The sequence below is a fragment of the Neopelma chrysocephalum genome, unplaced genomic scaffold (assembly GCF_003984885.1).
Source record: "Neopelma chrysocephalum unplaced genomic scaffold, ASM398488v2 Primary Assembly neopelma1_108, whole genome shotgun sequence".
Classification (NCBI taxonomy): domain Eukaryota; kingdom Metazoa; phylum Chordata; class Aves; order Passeriformes; family Pipridae; genus Neopelma; species Neopelma chrysocephalum.
This window is the reverse complement of record NW_020897773.1, coordinates 3,640,669-3,663,143: the sequence shown is the minus strand read 5'-3', so window position 1 is coordinate 3,663,143 and position 22,475 is coordinate 3,640,669. Positions and strand designations below refer to the sequence as shown.

At 37.3% G+C, this 22,475-nt stretch overlaps 1 protein-coding gene across 32 annotated transcripts in view; it reads left to right on the top strand.

Annotated features, from left to right (window-relative positions):
• Positions 1–22,475, top strand: part of NRXN1 (neurexin 1) — a 713,001-nt gene that overhangs the window by 272,819 nt on the left and 417,707 nt on the right. For all 32 annotated transcript variants that reach the window (XM_027696600.1, XM_027696599.1, XM_027696611.1 and 29 more), the window contains 2 exons: positions 8,084–8,522; positions 20,856–21,239. In XM_027696600.1, coding sequence (XP_027552401.1) covers positions 8,084–8,522; positions 20,856–21,239 — 823 coding nt within the window. The remainder of the gene's footprint in view (positions 1–8,083; positions 8,523–20,855; positions 21,240–22,475) is intronic.

Here is a 22,475-nt window from a genome sequence, read left to right as displayed (position 1 = left end):
ATTGCAATACTGGAAAGCTAAAAGGATATGTTAGAAGGATTCTAAGGATTCATAAGAAATTGTAGGTGAAGGTAGGGAAGAATTTTCCTGAATGTCTTCCATTCATGGAGTGCCGGTCACTCCACTAATGAAAGGAAAGTTAACAGTGTAATTAGTGGGTGGAAATTTGATTTTAACTTTTAGTTTAAAAATATTTACCTACCAGGGTAGAGCAGAATTTAGCCAACAAATGCATAAATTGTAGCTATATTAATATAAAAAAAAAATTAAAAATCAGAGAGCTGTTAAGGTAGCTGGGTTCTGTGCTGGGTCTCAGGATGGGAGAAGGAAAGTTTCTATAGCTTGTCAACAAGTAGCCAAATTCGCTGTACCGATAGTCAGCCAAAAGAGCTGAAAGGGAATGATAGTATCTGTATGGAAGCTAGCCAGAAGTTCATACAATAGACATGGCAGTTCAGCCTAGGATTAGAGGTCTATTTTCCCCTCACTGGAACAGAAGGTTCTTTCAAACCAGGAATTGGGAAATGGAGATGAGTCCAAAAGAGAAAGCAGCCAGAAACACCCTCAGCCAAGAGCTAGCTATTCAGCTAGAGGCAAGAGTAACCTATACAGGTGAGAGAGAAGGGGGAGAAAAAGCCAGTTGGGTATTTATTATTCTGGAGAAGTAATAAGTTAGTCATAAGTTGGCAGCTACTAATAAACTGATGGCAGAGGCTGAAGGAAGGAAGGAAGTAAAGCTAGTGAGGGGTGGAATAAACCTGCCTCATTTCACCAAAGGATATGCAGAATTGACAGTTCCTTCTGTGTGTTTTTAATCATGTCTAATATGGAAAAAATATTTCTTCAAATATTTCAGATCTTCAGTTAGGCGTATTGCGAACTGAATTTTTTAACAAGGTTTTGTTAGTTTCTCTCCAGAGCACTGACCTCCCAAATTTGGATTGTGTTGGGTTCATTTTAGCTTTCCTCTTTAATTTGAGATTCATTCTTTTTCTCTTTTTGTGACAACTTCCATTTTAACTTGTATAATTCCTACCCTAATGAAAGGTAGCTCAGTTTTTAAGTACATCTGTCATGTTGCCTTCAGATGCATTGGAGTTTAGAAATTTCTTAGAACATTAATTTTCGCATTTATATTATCTTTTCCTTTTTCCATGATTTGCTTCTGTATTTTCTGACCTTGAATTTAAAGCTTTCAGTGCTAAAGATTGGTAAAATCTAGCATATAATGAATATTGTGCTAAAGAAATAAGGCTTCAACCCTACAATGATAATAATTGTGTTCTACTTTACGGTACCTCTTTCTTGCAGTCTTTAAAGAGTTCTTTTGCTTGATCTTGGGTAAGAATAGTTAATGGAGAAAGAGAAAAAATAGCATGTTTCTGACTTTGCTGCAGAATTAGTCTTTGGTAACTCTTGCTGCACTGTGAAAGACAGAAGAGGAAAAAGCTGAAATCCAGCACAATAATTAAGTCTCCTGTAGATCTTTCTTTTCCCAAACAGCCATTGGACATAGCATATCACTTGTTTTCTTTTTTAGACCTTATACAATATATTAATGCAAAGCTGCTTTTCCCTCAAATAATACATTTTGTTTTCCTTTTGGTGATTCTTGTGTCTCTTGTTTTTGTTTCACGACTTATGTCTTGGTAAAGGCTTTCTTCTTACTTGGGAGCCAATTGAGCTTCTGTGGAACCAACTTGTTCCTAAACTCTGCAATTTAGCTGTTGCCAAGAAATTTCTGTGAGTCTTTGCCATGGGAAGTTAAAAAAAAAAAAAAAGGAACTTGAACCCATTTCTTAAAAACAGAAAGCATAGCAACCACAGTCAGAAACATTTAGCTGTCTGGCAGCAGACAGCGGGACATACAAAGAATAACAAAATAGTCTATTGAAGAGTGGAAAAAAGATCTTCAAAAGACTTGTGGCCACAGCAGGGTGAAAAACATAACAATCCCATTATCAAGGTTGTTAGAAAAAAAAATGTTGATTTTTTTTTTCTAAGTTCTGCCAATATATCATGTTAAACGATATGCCAGTAACTTAGAACATAAAAAGGTTTCTGGCATCCCCTTTAAATGTCTCTATTCAGACAGTCAAAGTGGGAGAGAAAAGAAACAAACAGTTCTGGGATCTGCATTCAAAACTCCAGCAGAAGAGACTAGTTTGCCTAAGAGGTCAGCTATCACAACTGTATTAATTCTGCAAATAGCTGACACGCATTAAACTGAGGTGACTTTCCCAGCACTGCACAGGGAATCTAAATTCACATTCACAGTATATCTGTAACTTTGTTTCTGTTAGTACTGGGTTTTTTTCCTACAGCTGTACATGTCCATTAAAAACTTTTTTTTCTTGCCTTAGAGTAATTAAGGGATCTTCTCTGTATCAAATTGTGTGTTATTTGTTCTTATGGAGTTTTTTTGGATTGTGTTTTTTGGTTTAGGTTTGTTGGGGTTTTTTCATTCTTTTCACATCATTATTAGGGGGTAGGATAGTGATGGTTGTCAGATAGTCTACAGTGGACCTTCAGGTGTGTTATTGAATTCATAGTGGAATTCCATATAATTATGATAATTTTAGCCTGGTTTTGGTATTCAAAATGACCCCCTTTCTAAATGCCTCACCCTGCCACCACCACACACGCAACCAACATCAGGAGAATGAAAAAATTTCACTTGAGGATGAATAAGATGTTCCCTTGGAGCTTTCAATATACCTGTTAATCTCTTCTCTGTGTTCAGATAACAAAGCTGGTTTACAGTGTTGAGTAATCCTAGAGGCTTGAGTAGCTGTTGTCATTCATGTTGTGTGCTTTCACATTTTATTCAAAAATGCATCCCATTGCAGACATTTGAACTGGGGCTCCTTAAGTTTTGTGTAAATAGACTGTAGTTTATTGTGTTCATTGATATATTCATTTTGGAGCTTGAAAACCAATTAGCAAAACGACAAGGCTCCTGTGAGAAACTGGCATTCATAGATTAGTTCAGAACCATAGAGAAAATACTGAAAAAAATGTTTGATAATTCTTAGTGGTTAGTTTTGCCTTTGGATTTCTGGGGAATGGGGTGCTATGTGCACCAGGTAGTTCTCAACGAGCGTGGAAAATCTAGTGGCTGTTAAAGCAAGCTGATGAAAATTGCCTCAGGCTTCCCATAATATAAGTCTCACTGTTAGACTTTCTGACATCAGCAAGTTATCTCCTGCTGACTCCACTGTGCAGCATAAACCTGTAGGTTAGCAGCACCTACCTGAGCCATTTTGGATGATACTAATCTCCATTTTAGAGAATTAACTGTCATCGTTTGCACTAGGTAATCCAGGTTTCATGAAAATATAAAAATACTAAAATAGTGCTTTATGGTAACATAAAAATTTATATGATCCAGTTTGTAACAGATTTTGATACTAGATTTATGCACTCATTCAAATTTAGAGAAGCATTTTTCCTCACCTCCCTGTTAAGTAAATAGGCAAGCTCTTAGGAGCAAGATCATAATGGTAGGTGCTCTGAACTCCTGGCTTCTCTATGATGCTGCAAATCAGGGGATGTGATTAGCTCCTCGAGGATCATTTTTGGTTTTAATAATATAAAGTAATTTGAAAAAAGTGCTTCATAGTAATTTAAAGGATTTTAATCATAGTGATGGAAAAGCTGTTGCTGGCAGAGTTGGTCAGTATTCTGAAATATTTGAGGGTAATGTCTTTCTTTACTCACAGTGTTTGATGTGGAAAGGGCTGCACATTGAATTGAAAATGGTGTTGAAATCAGAATTCTTTGACATCTTTTGTTGTTTTCAATCTCATGGGATGGGGTCAGTAGAAAGAACTGATAGGGTTCTGTTTATTATTTTTTTTTAAATTTATTTTTACTTTTTAACTTGATAATTGAATGATTGTATATTAAGAATATGTCCCTAATATGAGTTTCTTCTCTTTTCCTTCACCTTTTCTCAAGGTCATTCATAAATTTATATATTGCTGGTTTAATAATGTATTTTCTTTGGCTGCTCTGGTACATTTTTTGTTGTTGAAGGCACCAACCATGACCACTGTCAGGGTCTGTAGTGAATACTTGATACGCTTCTGTAGTTCATTGAATACTAAGGCCCTGGCTTGCAAAAAACTGTATACATGATATATCTTTGGGAAGCATGAATTAATTTAGGTTATGCTCCAAGATGACCGCAGACCATGTTAGAGAGTGCTGAGCTTAAGGTAATATTCGCTGTCTCATAGCTGGACTTTATTTATTAAGACTCAGCACCGTGATATTGCAAGTTACCCAGCATGTGGTTGGCCTAGATGGCAGCAAAGGAAGCTTGTATCTTGACTGTAAAATGATATATGGTTCTGCCCTCTCTTAGAAACCAAATCTATTCCTTGCTTTGGATAGCTTGGTTGCAAGTTATGTGGAAATTGCTAACGGCTCCATTTCTCTTGGAAGTTTAGGTAACCTTTTACAGTTTCCAAGAATGAGGTAACTATATATTTTAAAGACTGAGGTCTTGAAACTTACTTAATATTAAGAAGAATACAGTGAATAGAAAACAAATTCAAGGTGCTCTTAATAGCATAACACAGTTCCCTGAGGACTGGCAGTTTCATGTGCAGGAAACTTATATTGTTGCTCAGGTATGAAAGTGAGTGCAAGAGCAAGCAAGTTATTACCAGAGTCAACCCAATAGGTGCTGGTAAAGCAAGGATACAGGCTGCAGGTTGTGTGGGAGTAAAGGTCAATGTGACTCAAATATTTCTCCATTACAAATCACCTTCATTTGACTAATTGTGGATCCATGTCTCTAATAGAGGGAGAATATACTGAGTTAGTACTAAAGAACAATATGTTGTGCACCTCAGATGGGAATAGTGGATAATACAAGCCCTATTAAAAACATGTTTGTCCTTATGTACCCAGAGGGAAAAAAAAAAGGCAAAGTGATTGGATGAGTAAATTATTTGTACCCTAGAGGCTATTACTTCTACAGCATATACCTTCATGAGTTATAAAGCAGATATTCATCTCAGAATTATTCCTTACTGTTCAGTTGTTTTCCACAAATTTAATGATAAGTACTTTCTGTGAAAATACTGTCTTCCTCCTTTTTGCTGTGATTCACTGATGGCTGAGTACATTTTTCATGGGCAGGGAGAGGGATAAGAATCTCAGCATAACACCAGGAAATGGGCTCCCAAATGCCAGCTGTGTTCAGTTAATAGTTTACAGTTCTTTTCAGTTATGGTTCATATATTCCTCTTTTAATATTAATTATCCATGATAATTCAGTTCCAAATTTTCCATTTAGTAAGATTAAAGGAATATAAGCATTCTAAAACATAGAACATAAGCACTCTAAAACTTAGATATAGGCTTTATTTAGTTTCCATGCAATGAATGTAATAATATTCAGTCATTTGCTTCTCGGTAGCTATGGAGTTTCAGTTGTGGAATATGGAATTTAGAAATTGTCATATGCAATATTTAGGGATTCCAAGAATGTTTTGATATTGGTGGCATAAAATATTTGTCACTCTTACTAAATTGTTCTAGCAATTTTTCTCTCCTATATATTAAGTTACTTGAAGAGTTGGTGACAGGTTATTGAGAAAGCAATTGCTGGTATTCCTGTTTGCACTTTGTCCATTAGGTTCTTGTTTCAGGACCACATTTATTACAAATTATTGTTTCTGAGTTGACAAATGACTTCAGACTTTAGCCTACTCAGTTTTTCTAACATGGCTATTAACTCCTAATTTTAATATTCAGTTGACCAGCTTTCATTAGTATCAGGCAATTTGATTTGTCCATAAACAATAAAATCTCTTTGTACATTTACTCGCCTTGGCCTGGAACCTACTCCTGTTCAGTAGACAATTAAAAAAAGATTTTCTCATATTCTTTGTTGCCTTACTTACTTTCATTGTCATCATATATGATTTAACTCTGATAAGAACCCATTTGTTCCTTTTTTTTTTTGGTTTGCTTTATTGTATCCTCTGGCTGCTATTTAATGCTTTTCAGTCTAATCTAGAAAGGTTGTCCCCGCAACTTCTTGATATTAAATGGAAGCTATCCAAAATCCCTTTTGCAGTAGAAAGTGGCCAATGTTTCATGAGACCACATATCCCTAAGTAACCTACCATTCTGCTGAATTCTTGCTTCATTCTGCTGCCTTTTGGCTTTCTTCGCTCTAAAGACAGAAAGTCACACCAAAGTGAGATCACTTGTGTGTACTTATTCTCCAGTACTCTTCTAAATTCCTTTGCACAATCTGTTATATCTGAGGTGTTATGGATGTATTTGATAAATGGCAATGTGTATCCTTACTCTCTGTTATTAAAATTTAGTCCAATTCTATTCACTTCTGAAGTCTTCAGCTGAAGAATGCAACGTATTATCTGCCTCTGTGTGGCAGAGTATTGTTTTTGCTGTCAGCAATCCACAGTGAGGTTTATCTGTTGTCTTTGGAGACACAGCTCCCATGGAAACAGCATTACTTGCACTCAACTCGGTAATAAAATGAAGAAATAGGCTTATTTATTAGCTATTAGGACACATTTTAATGCAGGAGAATAATTCTGCCATGTCTTATGATGAAATTTGCAGCATGGATAATGACATAATTAAAAAGAACAAAATTCTTACAGTAAAAAATTGTTACCCTATCAATCATTTCTTTAGTGTTCTGGTATCTTTAAACACTGTTTTTCGAGAGCAACTATCACTTACGGGGTATGCCATCTTAGATTGGCTGTATGATGGTGTTTTGATTTCTAACAGTAGCACAGCTCTGCAGCGCATCCCCTGTGTCTTCTGCTTCTGTGTGTCAGAGTGGGTTTCCTTTGAGTTCAAACTAGGTCCCAGAGGAAATTAATCCAGAAGCTCTATCCTGAGTGTTCAGTAAGCACTTTCTAACCACTAATAGGGGTGTAATAGGGACCAATCAGGGATTGGTCCCCTGAACGGCTTCAGACTACACTGTATAGATGGAATATTGGATCAGGGGCCAGACATGATCCAATCCTGAATGGTATAGATCTGTAGATGAAGAAACCTCAGCACAAAGTGCTTGGTTTTGCTGAGCTGTTGCCTTTTCTTCAAATTGCTTTTTAATGTAGGGCTTAACCTTAGAAACAAAGAAGGTTTTAGCTTCTGTCACTATGGGGTCATAGTCAGCCGTTCAGTGGTATTTTAGCTTGAGTGTATCATTTACTGAATAATTAAAAATATTGACAAAATACTTGTGCACTTCTTTGGTATTAGGGAGCTTCATTTAAGCAGCCCTCGTATTCTGGATAACTCAGAAATAGCAGCAATTTCAGAATATGCTAATAAAGACTAGAACCCTGGGAAATGTTTTTATCATGACAGGCTTCTCTGGAACAAGTAAAAATGTAATTTGAAGCAAGAATATTTGCTGCAGAGGTCAATTGGATTTAAAACTAATATTGTCTTTCATTTTTATCAGAAAAGTCTTCAGTCAGGGAAAATATGTAAGTTGATTTATTTTTTGTCCAGTTGAACTGGCTCAAAGATTTTCGTGGTTTTGCCTGTTTTGATCTGTATGACACTAGTTTGCCTATCTTATAGCTTCATGGATACCATGAACACTACTATTCCTCAGCCCCAAGGACAAACTGAAAAGATGTTAATTTATGAGATATCTGACCTTGGTATATTTTCCGTACGTGAACAGAAGAGTTAAGACAGTGACAAAGGGTTTTAGAGGAAGAAGAAATCCTATACCTCTCTATTGTAGCAGAATGGCTGTGCAAAGAGGGTTTTTAAGTAATCAAGGCCACACAAGCTAATTTGCAACTCATAGTATAAATTATGTGTAGATTCTTTCAGATTGTTAGAATTAACTCTAGGGATATTTTTAGAGCAACTTTGTTTGGTTTAATGAAAACAATTATTAAATCATTAGTCAATGAAAATACTTATTAATTTTGTGTGTATGTAACTTATCATATTCATATATCATCATTATTATCCTTTAAATAATGTACCTGTTCAGGATTATATCTGTTTGGTTAAAATGGTCAGGTTTCTTTGAGTAACTTCTCTGCTTTGTTTGCAGGTTGTATATAAAAATAATGACGTCAGGTTGGAGTTATCTCGACTTGCCAAGCAAGGAGATCCTAAAATGAAGATTCATGGGGTTGTAGCATTTAAATGTGAGAATGTTGCAACCTTAGATCCAATCACATTTGAAACACCAGAGTCATTCATCTCTTTGCCAAAGTGGAATGCCAAGAAAACAGGCTCAATATCATTTGATTTTCGTACAACTGAGCCAAATGGCCTAATTCTTTTCAGTCATGGGAAACCAAGGCACCAAAAAGATGCCAAACATCCACAGATGGTGAAGGTTGATTTTTTTGCCATCGAGATGCTTGATGGCCACCTCTACCTGCTGTTAGACATGGGATCAGGTACTATAAAAATAAAAGCCTTGCAGAAGAAGGTGAATGATGGTGAATGGTACCATGTGGATTTTCAACGGGATGGACGGTCGGGTAAGTTTCTTTTCCTAGCACTCAGTATTTTCTTCCTTTTGTATCTGAGGGAATACAGGGTACATACTAATGTTGTCACAATTAGAGTTGACATCATCTGGCAAGTAAAGCAAATAAAAGAAGTCCTTATTGTCAGGTACCAGAATACACTAATTTGCTGAGTAAAATATCTTATGTTAACATTATTGGGTAATCAAGCACTTAATCTTGCAAATAAGACTGTTCTGTACTTGAAAAACCAATTGTAATCTCCCTCTGTGCTTGCTTACACCAAACAGCTGAAGTGGCAAATTTCAAGAATGAAAATAAAGCAAAAAAAGGATTACAGAAAGTAATCTCCAACACAGGGAATAGCTGGCCTACAGAAACAACACAGAATGTCCAATCGTGTCAGCAGGTCTCAGCATAATTAAATGATATGCTAATGAATGGCTAGCAACACATATCAGCAGAAATGAAAATAATTGCCATGCTGCATTCTGTCAGTATGATTCATATTCTGTAGCAGTTTACTCAAAAAATGATCTCACCAAAAAGGGTAAAAATAAGGAATTCATAAACTCTTCTTAATGCTACTGAAATCTAATATGGCATAAAATGCTTTTAACTAGTGAAATTGTTCTGTTTCAACTGCATCTTATCTTGAGTATATATCTTGATTTAAGCAAATAATCAATATACATTAATTGAAGGACAGATCTCTTCTAAGGTATCTTTCCTGTAGTTCATGCCAAGATTAGGGGAGGAAGGAAGTGGTGAATGTAATGAATATGTAATTCTGTCCATCAAAGAATTTTCTGATTAATATTGGTATTCAGTCTGAAGTTTATTTATACTCTGAAATTGAGTGTTAAAAAATGTAAATTCCTTTTGGATTTTGTGGAGTTTTCCCCACTTTCTTCCTTCTGGTGACTCCTTTTCCATAACTTGCACTTATAATTTCCTTCTGAGAGCTTAACCCCAAAAGAGTTATTATTTTATGACTTATTTTCTTATTATCCACAAATCAGATTTCAGATCAAGCAAATCTTAGGTGCAGGTTTAAATTGAAGATTTTAGTCAAACCTATGCTGAAAATCAGACCAAATTCAATTATCTGCCCTACAATTATGAAAAATAATTATTTGATTCCTTGGCTGTGCAGCTTCAAATTCTAATTTTAGAGCATTTGATTTTCTTATTATATCACTTGCTTATTTACATTTCTCGAGGTTAAAAACAAACAAACAAACAAACAAAGAAAATCCAACAAAAAACCCAGACAAGCAAGAAAAAGAACCCTAACCAAACAAGAAAACATAACTTCTCAACATCCTCAGTTGGGATGGAGTATCCAGCAGTTATATTATTTATACTACAATCTTCATTTCAGAATTCCTTCTTAAGTGCTGTTTCAGTGATTCATATGAGGCAGTAAATCCTGTAATAATCATGCCTGTGGGACTGTGCTGAAAGCAAAGTTTATTCTTACATCCAAAGCCAACAGAACTATACAGAAAAGAAATAAATGCATAGCAATTGTTTACATTTGAAGATATGTTCTACACTTTCATTGCTTCACAAAAAATGTTGCTCACAAGTGCCATTAAGAGAGTTTAGGGCACACTTTAATTTTTAGAACTGTCGATGGACATCAACAAGAATGTAGACTTATTTTAGGAAACAAACAAATCCTGGTGATCAGGATTGCATGATATTTTGAAGTAGAATTATAAATAACCAAATAAATCCATCTACTGACTTGCCTGTGATTCAGATTGGTGAAATTTATTTACACTGTCACTCTTGAAAACTGACCGTAATACCTATTCACTCTCAACCAACGAACTATTACCAGGAATACTTGATAAAATATGTAGGTTTATGGATTGACAAACTGAATTTTTAGCTGTAATCTGAATCAGACATCAACATTTTTCTATTATTCTAATACATACAACATTACAGCAGAAGTACCAATAACACCGGCAATGCCATTATTTTATTTAATGAGAATATTGGCTGAGTCGAATCATGACCATCAGATTTAACCAAGTAAAATGACTACCTAGCAATGAAAATAAAGAATGAACTCTATGTTCCTGTTTTCTTCTGTTTAGATCAGGAAGTTCTGATGTGTTATGTGTTTAGATTAGTTCTTCATGACTTATAGAATCATAGAATCATAGAATGTTAAGGGTTGGAGGGGACCTTAAAGATCATCTAATCCCAACTCCTTCTGCCATAGGCAGGGACACCTCCCACTAGGTCAGATTGCTCAAGGCCTCAGCCAATCTAGCCTTGAACACTGACAGGGTTGGGGCATCCACAGCCTCCCTGGGCAACCTGTTCCAGTGTCTCATCACCCTCGCAGTAAAGACTTTCTTTCTAATATTCAGCCTAATTTTCCCCTCTTTCAGTTTGTACCCTTTACTCCTTGTCCTATCACTATAGTCCGTGATGAACAGTCCATCTCCAGCCTCCCTGTAAGCCCCCTTCAGAAACTGGAATGTTGCTATGAGGTCTCCACACAACCTTCCCTTCTCCAGGCTGAGCAGCCCCAACCTTTTCAGCCTGTCTTTATAGGAGAGGTGCTCCAGTCCTCTTATCAACTTTATGGCCCTCCTCTGTACTTGCTCCAACAGTTCCATGTCCTCCTTATGTTGGGGGCACCAGAATTTTATGCAGTACTTCGGGTAGGGTCTCACAAGAGCAGAGTAGACGGGGAGAATCACCTCCTTCAACCTGTTGCCCACGGTGTTTGGCTTTCTGGGCTGTGAGCACACACTGCCAGCTCATATTGAGTTAGTCATGAACAATCACCCCCAAGTCCTTCTCCGCAGGGCTGCTCTCAGTCACCTCTCTGCCCAGCCTGTAGGTGTGCCTGGGATTGCCATGACCCAAGTGTAGGACTTTGCACTTTGCTTTGTTGAACTTTGTGAGGTTCACACAGGCCCACCTCTCAAGCCTGTCAAGGTCCTTCTGCATGGCATCCCTTCCCTCCAGCGTGCCAACTGCACCCCACAGCTTGGTGTCATCAGTGAGCTTGCTGAGGGTGCCCTTGATCCCAGAGTACTGGCACCAGCACCAGCCTCTGAGGGACACCACTCATCACTGGTCTCCACATGGACAAAGATCACTTGACCACAACTCCCTGTGTGACCATCCAGCCAGTTCTTTATCCACCAGGTGGTCCATCCATCAAGTCCACGTCTCTCCAACTTAGAGACAAGGGTGTCATGCAGGACAGTGTCAAATCCTTTGCATAAGTCCAGACAGATGATGTCAGTTGCTCTGCCCCATCTACCAGTGCTGTAGCCCTGTCAGAGAAGGCCACCAGATTTGTCAGGCATGATTTCCCCTTTGTAAAGCCATGATGGCTGTTACCAATCACATCTTTGCTTTCCATGTGCCTTAGCATAGTTTCCATGAGAATCCGCTCCATTATCTTGCCTAGCACAGAGGTGAGACTGATTGGTATGTAGTTCTCGGGGTCCTCCACTTTCTACTTTCTAAAAATGAGGGTTATACTTCCCTTTTTCCAGTCATCAGAGACTTCACCTGACTGCCATGATTTTTCAAAAATGATGGGTAGTGATTTAGTAACTTTGTTTGGCAGCTCTCTCAGGACCTGCAGATGAATCTCATTGGATCCCATGGACTTGTGTATATTCAGGTTCCTTAGCTAGTCTCAAATCTTATCCTGTCCTGCAGTGGGCTTAGTGTCTTTGTTCTCCCAGTCCCTGCATTTCCCTTTCTTGACTTGGCCAGCAGGGCTGGAGTGCATGCCATTGATGACTGAGGCATAGAAGTCATTGAAAGCCTCAGCCTTCTCCTCATCCATGGTAGCCAGCCTGTTTCCTTCTGGAGAGTACCTACATTATTCCTAGTCTTTCTTATATTTGTAACATATCTTATAGAAGCCCTTCCTGTCATCCTTGGTGTCCCTGGCCAGACTCAATTTTAACTGGACCTTGGCTATCCCAACCTTATCCCAAGATTCCCATCCAATTTCCCTGTATTCCTCCAAGGCCACCTGTCCTCATTTGCACATTCTGAAACTTTGTTTTTTTGCTGTGAGTTCACTCAGCAGCTCCTTATAGATCAATGATGGCCTGCTGGCATTTTTATCCGATTTCCTCCTTGTCAGAATGCATCTCTCCTTAGCTTGGAGGAAATGATCCTTGAATATTAGCCAGCATTCTTGGGCCCCTCTGCTCTCCAGGGCTCTTTCCCATAGGACTCTACTGAGTAGGTCCTTGAAGAGTCCCAAGTCTGCTCTCCTGAAGCCCAGGGCAGTGAGCTTGCTCTGCACCCTCCTCACTGCCCTGAGGATTGCAAACTCCACCAACTTGTGTTCACAACTCCATCATCTCTTGGAGTTATTTATCTTACTATACATGTTGGTGTGTTTTTTCCATGAATAATAAAATTTACTATTTCAGGATGCTTTTTGGTTTCTTTCCTGTAGCCCAAACCAAACATACTGGAAATCACATGATTACTTTTCACTTGCTTACCTTCAGAATTTTTATACAAGTGAATGAATATACCTTGTATAGAAAAGAAGTTGTTTTTCTGAGACTTTCTTGTTGCTGTTGACAGCATACTTTCCAAGCTATGAAACGTAAAGGAAGAGATTCTTCTGTTAACGAATAAAAAGCTCAAATAAACTGCAGTTTGTTTGTTTCGGTTTTTTTAATGACATTTGGTGTCTTGAAACCTTTTGCTCCTAGCCCTCAAATCCAATGTAGAGTGGTTCCCTCTGATAGTGGAATGCTGTGACATTTCTCAAGGAGCTTTGCTAATTTCCTTGACTTTCATATTAGCTGGATCAGCAAGTACTAGATTTATTTTTCATTCTTTGCTCTCTTCCAGTCTCGCAGTCACAGTGAGCATCCACTCTAAACTACTGACTTTGCCGTTGCCTGTCTGGGACTGCAGTGGAGGAGGGGAGAAAGATGTAGGGAATTTTTAAATTGTAATTATGTGGGCTCTATTCTTAAGCAATTCTGCCAATCTCCTCAGATTTTGAGAGCTACAAGGAAGAGGGAAGAGATGACGCCTTTTAATTTCCTTTTGATGAAGGAACTTTTGACCTTCACAGAAATTTTTCAGCCTAGAGTCCCATTCTGTTGCCTGTATGATTTACTCTGAGTGCTTTCTTACCTAAAAAAGAGGTCCTTTGGTAAGAAGGAGCTCCTGAGACCATATTTCCCAGGGTTAAGTAAAAGATTTCATACCTTCTCCACTGGTCCATCTTTCTTGCTAGGTATGCAGCAGAGGACACAACCTGGTTCTCAACTGCTGTGTCCTGTCATATAAGCTGAGATTCTTCCCAGTGCTCCTGAATTGTATATCCTGAATTCCTATGAAGGACAGTAGCTTCATAGCTGCTTCACATGTGTCCTGTCTTGGCCATGGGATGTATGCTGTGGTCACAGTCCTCATCACAGCTGTTATATTGTGCTTTAGCTCACAAGATGTAAAGTGTGTTTAGAATTAATTAGAATTGCTCCTATTTTTCACTGTTTCTTTAAAGGCAAATGTTTTTCCTGGGCACAAAAAGCAACTAAATAGGCTACATCAGGTAAACAGAGAGATCAAAATAGTTGTAGTAGCTCTACTTGCAATCTTCTTATTTAAATGATCAGGATTGAGAAAAGGTTTAGAAATAAGATTTAGTTTCTTATACACAGTCTTATGAAAAAGTAAATTGCTGAGATAATGAATATGATTGGAGAGGCTCATTAACTCATACCTAAGGGAAATGTTTGTCTGTTCTGCTCTTAACAGTACTGCTAATTCTGCAGAAAAAGAATGGGAAAAAAACCCAAAAACCTAAACTAAATAAAACCCAATCATGAAGCAGCTGTAAAGGTCTTTGTTCACAGTGTTTCTTGTAACACAGTAGAAACAGGTTTAATAAATGCTTTCTGAGACTTAAGTATTATTTAAAATTTTGTTAAACTGGTTTCCATATTCAAAGATAACCTTGAATGTGTTTTGTTTTTTTTTTTAAATAACGACCATTCGTCCTCTGGAAATCATCATTACAAAGTGAAATCACAGAGGACTCTTACTTCTCTTATCAACCTCTAACTGTGTAGGGCAGTGTAAAACAGAATATATCAGAATCTATTCATAGGTAGGTAGCATTTAAGGGCTAAGTCACTGGAATTTTGAACTAACGTTAGAATTTCAGCCTGAATACCAGAAATTATTCCTAAAGTATGTAATTAGAGCTTAACTATAATCAGTATCTCACTGTAAGTAGTACTTTGTTGATATCAATTACATGTATTGTGTTACAGGTTCTTTTTTTTTCACATGTACTCTTCTATATATTGCTTCCCACATGTTTTCAAACTTTTAAGAACTGCTAGATTCACATGTTTCTATTTCAACAAATGTTAATAGTTTGTGTATTTGGGAGAATGGATTTATATTAAATTTTAAGGAAAATTCTTCCAATGATCCACTTAGTGTTTTTCATTTATTCATAAGGTCATAGTAAAAGCGAGATGGGTGACCTTGAGAGGTCCAGTATTTTATCCCTCCAATGAAAGTAGTGACAGTATACTTGTGTAAGTCTTGACAGGTGTTGAGTTACCTCCAGCAGTCACAACCTTCCCATGTAATCGTTCATAAGCTGAATAATTTTCTATGCACAACAAAATATTTTTTTCCATCATTTTCTTGTTCATAGCAGGAACAAAACACACCACACATTTTTCCCCTATGTCATATTCCTATAATACTTAGGATCTGAATATTAGAATCATAGAATCATAGAATCATAGAATCAGCTGGGTTGGAAGGGACCTCTGAGATCATCAAGTCCAACCCTTGATCCAACACCCCCGTGGTTACTAGACCATGGCACTAAGTGCCACATCCAGTCTCATCTTAAAAACCTCCAGGGACAGAGGATCCACCACTTCCCTGGGCAGCCCATTCCAATGCCTGATTACCCTCTCTGTAAAGAATTTCTTCCTAATATCCAACCTAAACCTCCCCTGGCAGAGCTTAAGACCATGCCCTCTTGTCTTACTGAGAGCTGCCTGGGAGGCAGATTATGTCAGTCTCTGGTTTAGAGACTAAGAAACACCAGCTTCTTCCTATCCTTATTATGTCATGTTCTGTAACTATTGACCATTTTTATTACCATCTTCTGCAGTCTCCTTGGCTGATCTACATCTTTCTCAGGGTTCAAGATAAAACTTTACCAATGCCCAGTAAAGTGGCACAATAGGCTTCTCTATGACCCCCAATATATTCCCCATTTTGATCATATGTGGATTATTGTTGACTTATATTGTAGACTCTTCCTTTGAAGGACTGCTCACTAATCAGTTGTCCTTTAAGTCAATAATTTTTGCCGAAGCCCATAATTTCATTAGTTTTTCTCAAACTGCTTTTCCAATACCTAAAGAAGTTTCTGAATCTTTAAATTGCACTGTGTTCTCAGGTAAAATGCTGCCAAATCAGAGCATCCATGGGTCATCCAGGACCCTTAAATTTATGTCCAATTTCTGGAGATTAGAAATGCTACTGTTTTTTTAGAGTCTGAAGGTAGATCATGAATTCCCAGACTAAATAAGTCACCCCACTTTTCTTTCAGTCATTCCCTTTTCTTCTTTCAGGCTGGAAAATCCACATGCTATCAGCATTTTTCCATTTCTTCCTTATTCTGATAGAAATACAGACAATATTTCCTACTTTGAATACTAAAAAACTTTGCAAGGAAGCTCCATGTTTCCTGACAGGCATTATTGCCTCAGTGTTGCTCTTTTCAAAGAAACAGTTACTGATCTGATTATGGGTGCTGTTATGCTAGGTAGTGTGCAAAGATGGAACTTTTAGGATGGTTCTTACTACAGAGTTGTTAAAACTTAAGGTTATAGTTTTCTCTTGAGTGACCAGTGCACCTCTGAATCTGCTACTTCCTGGTAATATCTGTTGTCTCTAGGTTATTTTGCAAAATGAGGTGTGTCCCATTTTTTCCACTTGTCAAACTTGTCGATTTTGTCTTGAGAAGGATTGATGTTACAGTATCTTTACAGGGCAATTTACTAACCTTTTCTCGTGCTGGCCACATACAGGGATAGGTGTTCATTTTTCTGAAGATTTTACTTTGAGGAGATTAGAGTTTAACCGAATGTCTGCTTAAGGAGACTTTCTCCCTAAGAAGAAACCCCTTTTTCAGGGATAGGGAGATGTTCTTTCCCTCTTGCATTCCAGAGAAAGGCTGCCCCTGTGGGCAGATCCCTGCAATGCAGACAGATAAAACAGATGTTACAGGCAGGCACAGGAGAGAAGACAAGGAAGGAAAGGGGCTGGAAGAAAACAGGAGTATGTGTCTTTTTCAGGCCCAGCACTGCTTTTCAGGCTGGTGCAGTTTTCCCTTTGTAATTTTTTTATTCTTATCTTCTGGATAAACCTTTTTTGATTCTTTCCACTGCCTCGGCATTTTTGGGGGAATACCTGTGCCTATCTTACTCTACACCATGTAAGAAATTTGTATGCTCCATTAGCTTCCCTTCTTTCTGCTTCCGTGGAAAGTGATGTCTCTTCACATTCATAAGTAGAAACATCCAAATGAATTTGAACACATTGGTGATTTGACAAAACAATTCCTTTTTATCTGCCTATAATTCCCAGAGAAAGTATAATTGAAATCTATCAAAGGGAGTCTGCATTACAGTCCCCAGTTTCTGGGGTAGCATCTGCCATTGTCATGAGGTCCAACTTGAGACGTTTTTGGTAGAAATTAAAGTTTCCCTTAAGAAAGATGACAGACTTTAAAAAAAAAAGCAAACAACAAACCCAAAACAACAACAAACCCAAAGCCAACCAACCAACCAAAGAAAAATCCTCAAAACAACCTCACCAAGATGACACAGCACCCTCTAATTCTGTCACAGCTCTGGATGTTCTGTGAATCCAAAAGTGTTAATAGACCCATTGTTTATTTTCTGTAGGCCCATGTTCTATGAACTTGAGTTCTACATTTTATTTTAGCATACTTACAAGACCCTGTAATTTTTACTGTATTTTGGAATAGTTTTTTTATTTCCCCTTATTTTTCATGGAATTTTTTCACCTGCATTTACAAAGCAATTAGTGAATAAAGTTTGCATTACCTGTCAGAAATACATAAAAGATAATTTGGATACCAAGAGCAGTGATGGCTGTACAATTGCCTGGACATGCTATTACAAGTTCAGCTGGAAAGCAGGACAACTTGGTAACTGAGAGCATGAACCTCTTGGTGCCCAGGCATGGGTTGTCTGCTACTAGATAGACTACAACCTATCTATATTATAGTCCTAGTTCTTGTTAGACAGTGTGCTATATGATATTTTGTTCAAGCTCCTACATAACAGCTTTGGGTCTTCTGAAGGTGCTATGTGCCTTAGTGTAGCTCTCAACTAAAAGAATTAAGTAGAGATAACTTACAGTATTTTGGTTGAAGATAATGCACACACTATGGCAGTTAGTTGGAATGTCATGAATATGTCCAGCAGTAAATTGGAGACAGTCCAGATGTGTCATAGTGGTTCGTGGCCTTCTAAAACTGAAAGAGATGCACTGAGGAGTTGTTGCCTGTCATGTTTTTCTACCCATAGTCATTAGATGCTATGATTGCACTAAGATTTCAGAGGAATTCTCCCAGGGCATATTTTATGGGGTTTCATTTATTGGGAAGGTGAAAAATTCATTTATTTAAGAAGCTGTTGCTAACTATTCAAAATAATATCTAAGCTGTCTTTGGGGTAATTCTTTATGACATACAGAAGAAAAATTTCCCACTTCAATCTATCACATAACTATAATTCACAGTCACCAGAGTGTAGTGGTGATCTACAGTTCCCTTTATCATTCACCTTTCTAAGCCTTCTATGCTTCCAAAGCTTCCACTTGGAACACCATGTAATGTTGCAGCTGCACTGGCAGAGATTTACCTGTCTTTCTTGTGCACTTAAAGTAGTCAAGAAAAGGAGTCCTAGAAGTTGTCTTGAATATCTTGAAAATATAAATGCCTTTGTCCAATAGAAAACAGCATTGCTCGCATTCATGAGCTTGAGGTTGGAGGCTGCAGCTGAGTTAACTTGTGTGGGTGCACAAGTGGGTGCTGCCTGAACATAGGTTTAAAGCATTAGGTCCTAAAATAGCATATACAGCAACAGATGGGAGCGAGCAACAATACCAGTAAGAAATACTGAGGACAAATATGATTTATGTTTACAGCATCTTTCTTTTTTTTGGAAGAAAAAATCATCTATTGTCTGTTAGCAGTCCTTCCTGATGCCCAGGATGCTCTCTGAAAAGTTAGCTATCTTGGTTTGACAGGTCATTCACAGGTGTCCTTGTTTGATGTACCTGATTAATAAGATCAAACCTCAAAGTGTTTATGCTTGCATGCCTGAGGTCAAATCTATAGCAAGTGTTCCATAGGAGTGCCAAGTTCTGCTTCAAGAATCTGAGCAGTCATACAAATTTTTAGACTTAGCAAAATATAATAATCTTATCAGTTTTCAACAGATGGAGGTTTGGAAGAAAAAGAATCTTGTCTCAACATGCCTATTTCTTACAGTTAAGACTGAGAGTTCATTTTTACATCTGTGTGATTATTCAACTCACACAGAAAACATTTCTGATAATACATAAAAGGGAAAACTGACCACATCCTATTCTTTAAATGTCTTTATAAAGATGCAAAACTACTATGCAAACCTTTGTTTTATCTTTTTAGATCTCTTCTGATAGTAGGGACACTGTTTGTAGTGGTATCCAGCCCTTCTAAAATCCAAATGTCCTAAGTCTCACATGAGAGTTGGACCTCCTGAGATCTTTACCCCAAAGACCTTTCACTAAAGATCCAAATTCTTTAGTTATTCATTCTGCATTGTTGAAGTTAACCAGTTGAAGCAACAAAAGAACAGAAAGAATATAGCTTCCACAGGAGTCCATGGCTAAAAGAGAAGCTTAAATTTTAGGATGTATCCAAGGAGGAGAATGATCTTTTTCTGACCTTCCTATGCTTAAAACTCATATTTTAGTATGTATGCTCTAAAAAAATCTGAATGTCTTATTCCTGTGCACAACGGCTATCACAGCAGAAGCATTTTTGATAATTGGTGTTATCTTGTGGAATCTCTTCCAGGTTAACATTGGAGGTAGTGAATCATGTTAGTTTTGTATATATGTGTATGATAAATTCATTGTGGTAAATATGATTCTTCAGTGTCTTGTCATCATTAATACACTTTTAATGGCATGTTCAGGAAATAAGTGTTACCTGATATGACTGGTACATTATAGTAGTCTGGTGACCTATATAATGTTGTGATTTATATTTTGTTTGCTTTTGCACCCACATAGAATGGTAAGGAGTTACTTCTGTGAAGATCTACATGAAGATTTTGTTTTCAAGTGATTTTACTTAGCAATAAAATTAAATTTGGTTGACATAAGTATGTTCTGTGATTTCATGTACTAAATTTGTTTTTCTGCTTATTCAAACTGTAAAAATTACATACCTCATTGTATTTAAAAAGTATAACCAAAAAGAATCTTTGCAGTTGTTTAAAGTTTTTTTGGTCAGACACTTTGTAGAAAGAGACCTCTATTTTAGGTTTAATTTTGTTTATTTAATTTTTAAATTTAAATCAAATAGATACTTCTGATTTCCTGAAGGTCTATATACATCTTCTCTCCCTCTGTTTGTAACATGCACACATTTCGAGGTAAGTGCCAGAGGCATTGATTTTCACTCTAGGAGCACATCACTACCTTCTTAATGATTGCCTCCCTGGAAGCTGATGAGAGTATTTTCCTCCTGCACTTAAAGAAAAAAGTCTTATCCAAAGCCCACTGAAAGTGGTAAGAGTCTTTTAAAAATACTGTGTCTTTGGATCCAAACCAAAGACACAGATATGCCTCCCAGGTTACAACCTATCAAGGCAACCTCACCCTTAATGCTTTGAAATGCATATGAGGTAGTGAAGATTTTGTTGTTTTTGTTGTTGTTGCACAATGAGGATATTTCTGAAAATAACTCTCAACTGCATTCCCCCTTTCCCTATGAGATTGGTAAGGTGATTTTGGCTGGATTTTTTTGATATTGTGATCCTGCAGTATTGTGCGTAAATGTTTTTCTCATAATTCACTTCCTGACAATATTTGTAGTCCATTGAAATTAAAATAGTGAAGTGTATTCAATAGATGTACAAATAGAATAGCTGTGCTTCACTTATAGCTGTTTGTGATGTGCAGATGAAAGAGTAAAAAAGCAGAACCAAAATCTTTTAAATGTCTTGAAAATCATGCATTTTGTTGTCTTTTCAGGGACCATATCTGTGAACACATTACGTACACCATATACTGCACCAGGGGAAAGTGAAATCCTTGACTTGGATGATGATTTATATCTTGGAGGCTTACCAGAAAATAAAGCAGGCCTCGTCTTCCCAACAGAGGTGTGGACAGCACTTCTCAATTATGGATACGTCGGCTGCATTAGAGATTTATTTATTGATGGTCAAAGCAAAGATATTCGACAGATGGCTGAAATTCAAAGCACAGCTGGAGTAAAACCCTCATGCTCAAGAGAAACTGCAAAACCTTGCCTTAGCAACCCCTGTAAAAACAATGGTGTGTGCAGGGATGGGTGGAACAGATATGTTTGTGATTGCTCTGGCACGGGCTACCTTGGCAGATCATGCGAAAGAGGTAGGTTCCATGAGATAACTGCATTTCTTTTTTACAGAATCCTGCACAATGATTAAAAGTGGTAAACTAACATTAACTCTCCCGAGGCAAAAAATGCATCCTGGTTTTCATTTGATATGAGATGGAGCCCTGCTCCAGACTGAAAGGAATAACTCTAGAGGAAAGATCTTAGAGGAGACTCTAAGATGCATGAGGAAGTATTAGTTGCCTATGACAGAGAGTCAGTATTGCTGAATGTTTCTCAGAAAATGCCTCCTTTTTCTCTCATCATACATTGCTGAGTTCTGAAAAGCTTTGTGAAAGCAATTTTAAACAGTATTGCATGGCTAAAGGGTCACATTCCAATTCCAAATGGAGGTCTTGTTCTCTGCCTATTTATGTCAATATCAGTCTGTAATTAAATTTACTTTTGATTTTCACAGTATTACTTAAATCTGTGACTAGAACTTCATCCATGAGTCAAAGCAGAAGAATCAGTGTAGGAACTGATGTTTCTTACTTAACTTTTTAAAAGGATCCTAGTGCCCAAGAAAACTGTTTCTAGTTATCTTAAATCTCTGAGTATCCCTCTTACCTAGAAAAGGTAACAGTGAAGTTGACAAATGCCATTTATTTTATTGAAAAGGTGGATAGTGGCGAGGAAGGCAGATGTTGAAATTAGTTAACAGGTAGAAAATCCTGTAATTCATTTAAAATTATGGAGTGTGCTAACAAAAGATTTTAATGTAAGTAGCCAAACAATAAAAAAGTGTCGTTACTATTGTAGGTGTTTATTTTTATTCTTATTGTTCTAGAAAATGTGTTAATCACAGAAGTTGTATTTTTTCATCTCACATTTGACACAGTACAGATTCTCTTCAATCTGAAATCTAAAGTTTATTGACTGGAAACGTAATTTTTTTTCATCTAGTTTAATTATTTTTTCTAGCTAGTCAGATGAAACAAAAATGTATTCTTTAAAAACAAAACCCTAATGAATGTTTCAAGTTGTATGTAAATAGATACGTGCATTTATGTAGTATTAATACCACGATATTACTAGCATTTGCAAGAAAATTCTCCAATTTTTCTCGGTTTTTTTCCTGTCTTATTTTCTGACAATTTATGCCTTTGGCTCATGGCCAGTTATTCTGAGCTCTCCAGATTGTTGTTACTGGTGGAGTGGAGCTGGCAGAGGGCACAGCCGAGCTGCCTCATCATCCCCGAAGCCTTCGGTTAAACATGGCTGGTGTACCA